The sequence below is a fragment of the Dryobates pubescens genome, chromosome 3 (assembly GCF_014839835.1).
Source record: "Dryobates pubescens isolate bDryPub1 chromosome 3, bDryPub1.pri, whole genome shotgun sequence".
In the NCBI taxonomy this organism is placed as follows: Eukaryota; Metazoa; Chordata; class Aves; order Piciformes; family Picidae; genus Dryobates; species Dryobates pubescens.
In genome coordinates this window covers 32330760-32341828 of record NC_071614.1, presented here as the reverse complement: position 1 = coordinate 32341828, position 11069 = coordinate 32330760, and the positions used below count along the sequence as shown (strand labels likewise).

The 11069-nt window shown below is 41.3% G+C and overlaps 1 protein-coding gene across 1 annotated transcript; it reads left to right on the top strand.

The window, feature by feature from the left end:
• Positions 1-5995: 5995 nt before the first annotated feature.
• LOC104304576 (adhesion G-protein coupled receptor F2) lies at positions 5996-9674 on the top strand. Its single transcript, XM_054178547.1, is given in 6 exon segments — positions 5996-6073; positions 6317-6353; positions 6489-6649; positions 7214-7504; positions 8227-9628; positions 9631-9674. Coding segments are annotated over 6 exon segments (2013 nt in total).
• Positions 9675-11069: the final 1395 nt, after the last annotated feature.

Sequence of the window (11069 nt, the reverse complement as noted above, 5' to 3'; positions counted from 1 at the left end):
TAGGAGCCAGAGTGCTGGGGATGCTGCCAAAATGCTCAAAGTCTCACACCAAGCCCTTGGCATTGTTCCTCGATTCACAGCTCTATGATGAGTGGAGGAGTGCCTTGCAGAAGACCAGCAGGAAGGAGAAGATGGAGACACTGAAAGAGTAAGTGGGGTGAGCAGCCTTGTCTGCTCCACAGGCACTGGCAGAAATCAGCACTTGCCCACAAAGTGGCAGCCTCTGTGACAAAGCCATCTCTTCTGCTGTCCTGGGATGCTGTTGGAGGGGAAGAGACACAGGAAAATACTTTTCTCCTTGGTGTGCTGCTTTTGGCAAGCACTGGGGCTTGCTCCACAAAGTGACTCTTGCTGAAAGGACAGGGAGAAAGGGAGTGAGGTGGCTGTATGTCAGCAATGGCAGTCCCTCTGCACACCCAAGTTACCTGGGAACAGAGACCTTGTGCAAAGACAGGCACTGATTAACCTTTGATCTCTTCTACCTATCCATTATCCCTGTCCTCAGTTGTCAGGTGACAAGAAGGTCCAGGTTTGTGTCTGGGTCTTGACACTGGTGAGGCTTTGCTTTAAAGCACAACACATGCCAAGGCACTGATGGGAAGGAGGAGATGAAAAAGCATGTTAAACTTGTAAAATGCCAGTGGCAGATGCAAAGATCAAATATGTGTGTGCTTCCTATCTCACTTTTGATCCATCCAAAATGCCCTTCTTCACACCCTAGCTATTGCAGAGAAGCCTGGGCCATCAGGCTCTGGCACTAACAGGACTCCTATCTTTACAATCTACATTGCATGAGGAAGGGGGTGTGACAGCCCTGGAAACTTTTTCCTACTCCTAGTGGGCTTGCAGGAAGTACCTCTCCCTGCAGGGAGGCCTGCAGAAAGAGTGTGAGACTGACTGCAGGTGGTAACCTTGCAGGCAGGAAGCATCCATTAACTCTTTCCGAAGGAGACGTTAAAACGAGGTTTTCACAGCTGCTTTACTTTTGGCTGCTGGTATGAGTTCTCTGAGATGTTCCTGAATGCTAAACTGTTTGCTTTCTCAGAGCAGTATCAAAGCCGCTGATCATATATCTTGGGTAACTGGATTTTGCAATAGCTGAGAAGACAAACCACACCCCTTTGGGTGCCAAGGCACATACCTCGCAGCTTGAAGAATGCAAACCTCAACCAGCCTCAACCAGCTTGTAGAGCATGAGACTGATGCTGCTGCACTCAGGGTTTGGAATACCCTCCCTGCTTGCTAGAAGTCATGGTTCAGATATCTTTCTAGGTCCCTGCGAGTACAGATTTGCACCTCTTCCTTCTGGAAGAAGCATGTGTGTGTGTCTGAGTGTTGAAATATGCCAGCCTTTGTGTCCTTCAGAGGACTATTGCTATGCTTGCATAGTCAAAGTACTAGGTGCATCAAGGGGTACTCAGTCTTGCCATCCTACCAAAACTTCAGGGACCTTGTGGAAGTACCATTCTAGGTGACTAGGAAAAGCCTTTTGTAGCAGGCTCTTCTGATGCTAAGGTGCTACCTTTTAATTTGTCTCTACATAGTGCTATATCAAGTGCAAATCACCTAACCTTCCGAGGTGGGTTGTGTTGTCTCTGTTGTGCTTGGCTTAATTCCTACTTGATAGTAATGAAGATGCAAGGAAGGCTGGATATATCAAAACAGAGAAGTGAAAAAATACCTACCTACCTTTAGACTATAACTGGAGACTTACCTTGTGGCTGAGGACTAACTGAAGTTGTGGTAGCAGACCAAATGACATTATCTCAGGAAACCCTATAAACTCATGTCAAACACTTTGCAGGACTATGGAAAATAGTGACCGAAGCTCTTCCGATGCAGCCCTGTGAGTAGAAAGAATTACTCCTCTGGTATGATAAACTATTTTTTGAAAGTTACTGTTTATTGGAATCTGGCTATTGGAGATGAACCAATATTAAGAGAGCTAACAGGGAACATGGCACAAGGTTCAGCAGACTACTTGCACCCCTTACAATGAGTATACCCATAAAGGAAAGACTACTACTTGCTCTTTAAGCTTTTCAGGTGCACAGGATACTATCAGTTGTGTTGTCTTTGATTTGTGAGTGGTAATGACCAGATTTTGATCATGATTTTTCCCCTCTCTGATCTTTGAAGTCTAGAAAATCTGTTAAAAACAGAAGAGCAGGTGTTGCCTCCTCCACCAGGGGGAAGGATACGAACCATGAAGTCATGATTCATCTGTGAGGACTCCTGGCAAAGGTGGCAATCTGGCAGTTTTGTGGGCGTGTTTATAACTTGTTTTGTCATTTTGCAGTGCAAGACTTTTGGTGTGATCTGCAAGTTCCTCAATGTTAATCCAGTTGGACAAGAAAAGGAGGAGGCAGATGCCCAAGGTTATTTCTTCATGGGAAAACTCTAAATGAATCAGAGCACCCAAGCAAGACCGAGTGAGATCGTAAGAGTGAGACTGGGGCACAATGGCAGCAGATGAATGGTTGGAAGCTCACCTGTGATATCTGGAGAATCTCTGGCTGTGTTAATTTTGCTTACAGTGGAACCCAGACTTCTGAAAACAGTAAGTACAATCACAAAACAATATTTTTCCAGAACTACATGAAAATTATCAGTGGTCTGTGAAATTAGTTTGCTCATAATCTTAATGCACTTAATTGCTTAGGTTGTATTTACTGTCTACATATTACTTCAGCTTGGTGTTCTGCTTGAGTATATGGAAATAATTTCATATCGTAATCATGTTCTGATCTTTTTGCTTATAATTTTGTCATTGGCCTCTAATCACAGTGTTGTCACTTTCAAGAAAATCTGTAAAGATCAGTCTACTTTCGGAATTTGCTTTACTCAAATTCACATTTTTCAAGTGTGGTGCCTTTAAAAATACAACTAATGCCATTCTGTATGATTAAGAGCTTCAATTTTTATCCTCAGATGACCATGCTGAAGACTTTAAAGTCCCCTGGTGGAGCCTTTCTAACTTACTAGGTAGCAAGTGATCTCATTATGGTGGCTCATTGAGTTTTAAGCTAGCCATGTATCATTCAAGCCCTAAAAATAATAGATTTGGTTCCGTAACAGTGGGTTTAATATGGTAAATGTTAAATATACACAGTGAGAGTTTACAGTGTTTGGAAAATGTATTTCTCTGGGTATCTATAGCAAGCCTAGGGGAAATTTCTGTTTTGTACAATATAGTATCACAGAATAATTTCATTTGGAAAGGACCTTTTAGATCATTGAGTCCAACCGTCATCCAACTCTTGCAATTAAGGTGCTAAACCATGTCCCTGAGCACCACACGTATGCATCATACTTGCTTGTAATTTTTGTGCAAGATACTTTCCCCCTTACACTTATCTGTGGTGATTTTTGTTGTTGTTTGTTTTGTTGTTGTTTTGTTTTTCTGGAATAGGGGAGAGCTATGACACCAGGTGCTGGAGGCCCCATTGTCCTTGGGTCCACCTTCCTGGAGGAGTACTTCCCACTGTTGCTGTTGGTTGGTCTGGGTCCTCTGGTAGCTGTCACCATGCAGAGCCAGGCTGCCTTGCTATGTATGCCTCTTGCCAGAAATTAAAAGCGAGAAAATGCTTGGGGTAGTGGAAAGGAGGGATAGTTTTGAAGGGGTTTACAAAATACTTTAATTGTAAACCAGCAGAATTCCCAGAGCAAGGGCTTTGAGTTTAAGGCTGTAATATATTAACAAACATACAGATTACTTTTAAAATACATAATCAATTTCCTTTGTTTTTAACTGGTTTAAGAGGCTCTATCCTCTTTTGTAGCCACAGTATAGCTATTCACTCCTCACTCTTCCTCTCCTGTTGAGGGCTTTACACCCTGCCCCCCAAGGGTGCTGTGATGATGTGAAATCAACTGGTGATAATTTCCTGAGTTTGATAGGTCTGGAAGTGTCCTCTTACTAGTAAGTCGCCTTCATGAGAGAGAGTTTTTGCAAGTCAGCTGCTTGTGTGCCTGTGTCCTGACAGAGCAGAAACACTTGGAAGAGAGGAGTAACATCTTTGCAGCTTCTTAAAAAAGGGAGACATTAATGTCAGTGGATAGTTTAAGATTAGATATATATCACCCTCTGTCTAAAGTACCATAACTGGATGTTTTGGAGGGACAAGAAGAGCTGCATATTCATGTTTTTTCTCTAAAGTGAGAGTGACTTGCTGCTCTATTATTTGTTTTGCTCTAAGTTTCTACCACTGCACAGTAGTTACCTTGGCATGCTCACTCAGTGGTGAGACTGGATGGTTTCCATGATGAGTCAAGCAATGCAGCTGAGCAAGATCAGTGTTTTGCTGGTAACATGGACCAGTATCTCAGTGAGCACTAGATACCTGGAGCTGTCCCAGATTTCTACCTCACCTAATGGTAACAGCTCTAGGTGGAGTGATTAAATCCAAAATGAATATGAATTAATTAATGGTGAAACATGATGAGCTCAAGGATTCCCACATGCAAAATGGAATTATGACTATGAGCACACAATAAGCATTTAATGACTGAAGAAATCAGAAAATAATTAGATACAGCTCTTTGCTTCAAACCTATAGGTGTTTCCCAGCCACCTCCCATTCTTCAGAAACATTGATCTGAGTCCTTTGGTTCACTTCTCCTTGTAGATTTCATTTGCTTAGAAGAGTTAATGGTCGGTTGTTTTAAACACACAAAATGCTTTTAGAAATGACCAGTCAAATTCAAGAGGTTAGCATGAGGTTGTCCTTCAGAGCTAGCTTAGAAATTCAATACATTCATCTTGCTCTTCTCCTTATAATCTTTAAATAATTCAGTAATAAACCTGTGGATCTCAAAATACAGTGAAGTGAACAAGTGTCCCAGGTGAAAGGGGCGGCCAGCTGTGTGCTTGGCCCTTTGATGCTGTCAGAAGGTGAGAGTTTGGAATTTTCTATGTAGAAAAACACATCTCTGATCCATCACTGCAGGACCCCTTTTATTTCAGCTTGCTCTGTCCTGATTGGTAAGTATTGAGGGAAAAGTGAGTGGCTCCTATTAAGGCATGGTGATTTGATAAGCTTTCTCATGAGTGCATCTCCTGAAATCCAGCCATTGTCCTGTTTTGCCACTCTACATTTGCTCAGTGCTTTGGTGATTTAGTTCGCAGATTTTATTCACTTCTTCTTTTTTTTTTTTTTTTTTTTAGTTCATAGCTTAATCTGTTTATACATCCAGGGGTAGAAGATCAGTGTTTCACTTCTTTTGAATCCATAGCAGATATTACCTTTGCCTTGGACCTGTATATTGTCTGATAATCAGATTTAGTATTACAGTGTTTTACTGGATTGTTTTCCTCCAGCAAATATGTCTGTAACAAGCTGCATCTCAGGATATGAAGCTTTTGCCAGGGATCCTGGGAAACTTCATGGAGTGAGCAGAGGCCTAAATCCTTCTGCAAAGCAAATAAAACTTTACTTCAGTCTGGTCCTTCTTTCTTAGATTTGGATATCTAAGGGCCTGAGTTTACTACCTGACACAGCATGTCTAATCAGCAACTACCCCAGGAGGGTAGCAGAGCAGCATTGAACTCAGTGGAGACGAGGCCATCTTCGGCCACTTCAAAAGGGATGAACTGCTTTAATAAGCTCTCTCCCTCATAGCTGACAATAAATTATGAATGCAGTGTTGGACAGATTCAGTTATTTATTTATTTATTAAAACAAAGATTCAGAAGTTATTCTTAGTAAAAAATGTAATAAGTTACAAATGTCTGAAAATCACTTTGCAAGTAAGGATGGTTGGACACGATGATCTTGAAGGTCTTTTCCAACCTGGTCTGGTCTATTCTATTCTATTCTAGTCTATTCTATTCTATTCTCCTATTCCATTCTATTCTATTTTACTCTGTTCTATCCTATTCTTTGGGATGGGTTTAGCTGTTTTCTCACTAGCAACCAGACTGTTAAAAAATGAAAAATGTCTAAAGTTCTTTAACATTTCTTTCTTTTAGGAGGAAAGAAGAAGATGTGAGACAATGAATGTGTGGGTAGCCCACTGCCTGCTCCTGTGGGCTGTGCACTTCTTCCCAGCTGCGCCACGCAACCCACTCAGGGTAAGTTTCACTAGACCAGTTTGCTCAAAGCCCCATCCCATATGACTATGAACACCTGCAATGATAAGGTGTCCACAACCTCTTCCAGAGCCTCTCCACACTCATAAAAAAATTCAACCCATTATTCCTCATCTTCTCTAAATCTACCCTCTTTAAGATTAAAGATGTTGCCCCTTGTCCTGTCACCACAGAACTACTTTGAAGTGTTTAAGACATTTGATTCAATGATTCCTTATTTTTCAGGTTGTCAGTAAGGAGTCAAAGCCTGATAATCAACAAGGTACAGTGAAAAAGCTATGTGTCTGTGTTAGTTCTTTGTGGCATCTTACCAGTTATCAATACTTGACCCCTGTTATTCACCTCATGGACTGTGGTAGAGCACCTTGTAATAACACCTGCTTGATTTGCTTGGCAGATGCCTGTACAAATCTCACTCTCTGCAAAGACAACGGAGCCATTTGTATTCAACCTTGCTCTCCCTCCTTCCATGGGGAGACAAGCTTTGTCTGTGAAGACAGGAAGTGGCAAATGTTCACAGATTCTTGTGCAAGCCTCGATGTTCAGTCCCTTTTCCAGGTGAGGTAACTGTTACGCACCTACTTTGCCCTATTTATTGCAAAGACAGCCCCTCCCTCCACACACTTTCAATCTTGAGCAAAGGGCAGAAGATGGAATCCTAAAACGCAGATTGCTTTGATAGATTTTGACTTCATCTTAAATCAATTAATGGGAAATACATTTGGGAAATTCCACTGTGAAAACAATTTAGAAATGAAGTTGCCTTGTTTGCTTGGCTCACAAGTACTTAAATCTTCACATGGATTTAAACCAAGACACTAGGGTGAACCTGAGGAAAGAGAAACACCAATATCTGTAATAATCAAATAATTCATGGTAAATTCTCCCCAACTACAAAATAAAGAACCTTTATTCTAGTCACTTCAAGAGTAAGGCACTGAATTTAGTTCTTGATGTGTATTTTACAGGCAAGACAGTCTTCTCAAGTGAGCTTTGGCCCTGATTTCAGGCCATCTGACACATTCCTTGCACACCCCAGTGCTGTACCTCTTGCTGGGGTTTAGCTATAGCTTCTTTTTTGTTTCATTCATTAATTTTCTGAAATTTATGTTCCTCCCTCAGAGGATTTCTGAACATGAACTCCTTCCAAATTCTGAAGGACATGTTGGTGTTGCTGGAGGACACCTGCCTTTTGTAGGGAAAGGAAAGCCAGTGCATGGGAAGCCTGGAGATGGAGCAAAATATTTTGGTGCTGATGACCATGGGAACAGTAACTGCCAAGCTGACTTTTCATGCATCATCCCAGATATCCTGTCTTCACCAGCCATTCCAGGAAACATTGCTGATATAGTAGAACTGCTAAAGAAGATTTCTCTGCTGTTATCAGAGAACGTCAACAGAGAAAAAATGCAGGTATTTGCTTTTGTCAGCTTCAAGAGTTGTTTCTGAGCTTGCTAGAACATCCTTACAGTAGTTTGTCCTTATAGCCACTATCCAATGAGATGGTTGCTGCAAGTCACATGGAAATCACCTGTAAAGGGTTTCAAGAGAGGACAGATAAACTGTTTGACCTGTTCATGTACGGTGAAAATATTCTGTGGAATTCACTTTCTTTAAAGGAAGATTTTTCAGGAACTGCTGTTATAGAGCTGGGAGGGCAGTACAAGGAAGGATTAATTTTTAAGGTATGAGATTGTAGGGAAGGTAGTCTTGGAGATCCTGATGTGCTGCTGTCATGTGTTGCACAATGGAAATGGAAGTCTTTTCCTGATGAACTCAGAAGTCAGAGACCTGCAGAAAGAAGTGAAGGAAAGGTGATGTAAGTAAACCTACATAGTGGGTTAGTGTGTGCAACAGAACTTAGGTGCCCTGATTTTTGCTTTACACTTGCTTCTCTAAGCACCTTTTGAGCTATGACATGAAAAGGATAGTGAAATTCTGGTACTGACCATGCTAATGAGATGCTTGGATTTGAGCTGGATGGATCATGGGAATCTGTTCACTCTCAGAGATGAATATTCTCTTCATAGAAATCAATCTTGAATTAAATGAACTTTTCTGGAGGCTCTGCCAGTGAAATAGTAGTTGGTTTCTTTTAACATAAAGAATAATTATTTTTTCCTTGTGTGTTTCAGAGTTACAGCAGAATAGCAAACCATATTCTGAACAGCTCCACCATTTCCAACTGGGCTTTTGTAAAGGACAGGAATGCCAGTTCAGTATTACTGGACTCAGTGAATTTATTTGCTGGGAAACTTCTCCTTGGGAATGGATCGGCAAATATACAGGAGCACTTCATCTCTACAAAAGGCTACAGCATACATAAAAATACTTCAGGAAAGAGCTTTGATTTTAACATGGAGTTCAACAACACAGGCAATATCACTGGGCATGTGGTCATTCCAGAAGAAGAGTTTCTGAAGTTACCCAAGAGTTCCAAAGCCATCAGCATTGCATTTCCAACGCTTGGAGCCATTATAGAAAGCAACCGTTTGGACCCCGCTTTTGTGAATGGCATGGTGTTATCAGTGTCTCTGCCAGAAGAGCTTCGACATGTTCTACTCGCCTTTGAAAAGGTGAAGAAACTGGAGAATGCCAAGGCTCAGTGCGTGGGCTGGCATTCTACTGAAAGGCAGTGGGATAGCAGGGCATGCCGCATGAAGTCTGAGAACGCTAGCAGTGTTGTTTGCATCTGCAGGCATCACCGTCAGACATTGAAATCCTTCTCCATCCTGATGTCCCCCAGCACACTGCGCAGTGCAGTGCTGGATTACATTACACGTGTAGGGCTAGGCCTGTCCATTTTTAGCTTGGTTGTCTGCCTTGCAATCGAGGCTGTTGTCTGGTACCACGTTACCAAAACTGAAATAACCTACATGCGCCACTTCTGTTTGGTCAACATTGCCACATCGCTTCTCATCGCTGATCTTTTGTTCATCTTGGCAGAAGTTTTTGTGCACAATACAGCTCTGAACTACCAGTTGTGTGTAGCAGCCACTTTTCTCCTCCACTTTTTTTATCTTGCCTTATTTTTCTGGATGTTTACCCTGGGCCTCTTGATTCTCTATGGATTATTATTTATTTTTTTTAAGATAACAAGATCTGTATTCATAGTTGCAGCATTCTTCATTGGATATGGATGTCCCTTGGTTATATCTGTCCTCACAGTTGCTATTACTGAACCTAAACGTATGTATTTAAGGATTGGAGCCTGCTGGCTCAACTGGCATGAGACGAAAGCTCTTTTGGCCTTTGTTATACCTGCTCTGAGCATCATTCTTGTAAATATGGTGGTGGTGGTGGTGGTTATGGTGAAGACTGGGAGATCCTCAGTTGGAGAAGGCTGCAAGTCACAAGATTTGAGCAACATGATCCGAATTAGCAAAAATGTTGCTCTTCTGACACCTCTTCTGGGTCTCACCTGGGGTTTTGGATTAGCAACAATAGTTGACAGTCGCTCTCTGGCATTCCATATTACATTTGCTCTGCTGAATGCCTTCCAGGTAAGCTCTTTGGGATGGGGAATAGCATCCCAGACTTTGCTAACTTGGGAAAAGGTTGCAGACCTAAGAGGGGCTGGTAACCTGGGCTGTGCATAAAAACCAGGATTTAGGTTTTCCTTTCAACTCAACTATTTTACACAGCGTGTGCATTGACATAGCAGATGGGTTGTGGAATGAACTAGTTAGTGTAAAGTGTGATGACGATTGGAGATGATGACTTCATGTTAAATATAAACCACACTGGTTAATGTCCAAAGATGATTGCATCATCTTTTTCACTTAACAATCCTCATTTGCCACTGAAGATGGCTTTTAACTGATCAATATAATCATCCAATATTACCTGACATACTGTCACATATTCAGTCTGTCTTAGCACTTCTTGGCTAATCCTACTGCTGAGTGGGTTGAGAAAGTCCTGGTATGTAACTCATCAGTCCAGTTCATAATGAGAATGAACGTGGGTTATATATCCATTCTTCACATTCCCAGAGAGCCTGTGTGACCTGGGTGGATAACCTTATTTTGTGCATTGCTGTTATTTGAGTCACAGGTGATGAGATGACATCTCGAAGTAATTAAGAAAGATGATGTGGTTATACTGGTTTTATTAACTGGCTTTGTTTTTTTAGGGATTCTTCATCCTCTTGTTTGGGACACTTCTGGACAGAAAGGTATTTGGGTCACTTCAGCACTTATTCTGGATTACATGAACGTTTTCTACACTCTGAGAAACAGTCCCTTCTCTTTATTTATTTATTTGTTTGTTTGTTTGTTTATTCTATCCACAGACAAGAGAAGCCTTAAGGATGAGCTGCCTTTCATCAAAGCGGAAGTGTAGTCTAGCAAAGGTAAAGATGTTTGGGTTTTTATTTCACCTTACTGGCTTAGTTTACCAACTTACACAATTCCTTGTTTGTACATGGAAAGAATGGAACTGTCCACTAAATCTTACCTAGTTCAACATTTTCCTAAGGCAGGTGCTTGCTGAAGGGAGCACAGGTATCTCCAAAGTATGTTGAGGATATTAAGCTTCTAAATATTAGAAATAACCATCCATAGATTTTTATGATTGCTACATAACCTATTGCTGTTGTTGCAAAATTTATAATTCTGCTTTAAACTCTTCACCTGTAGATATCAAAGCCTTTTAGATAGAGAATGCTAGTGACTTTTTTCCCATCTGTAAAATCGATCTACTTTAAGGTTACTGACTAAGGAACAGAATTACGAGCTTAAAATTCCAATTGTAATAACCTGTTTGCTGCATTCACAAAATTATGGATGTGTATGGCAGCAGAGCTGCCCAAGAATGTCAGAGGATTGTTCTGCTTCCAGCTTAACATCAGCTTAAGATGAAAAACACTCAGAGCCCAGCCATTACATTTGGATTACATTTGGTGCTAATCAATGCTGTATGCTTCTAAGAGCTACCTCTTTTGTTGGTTTTTTTGTTTGTTTGTTTTTTATAGCAG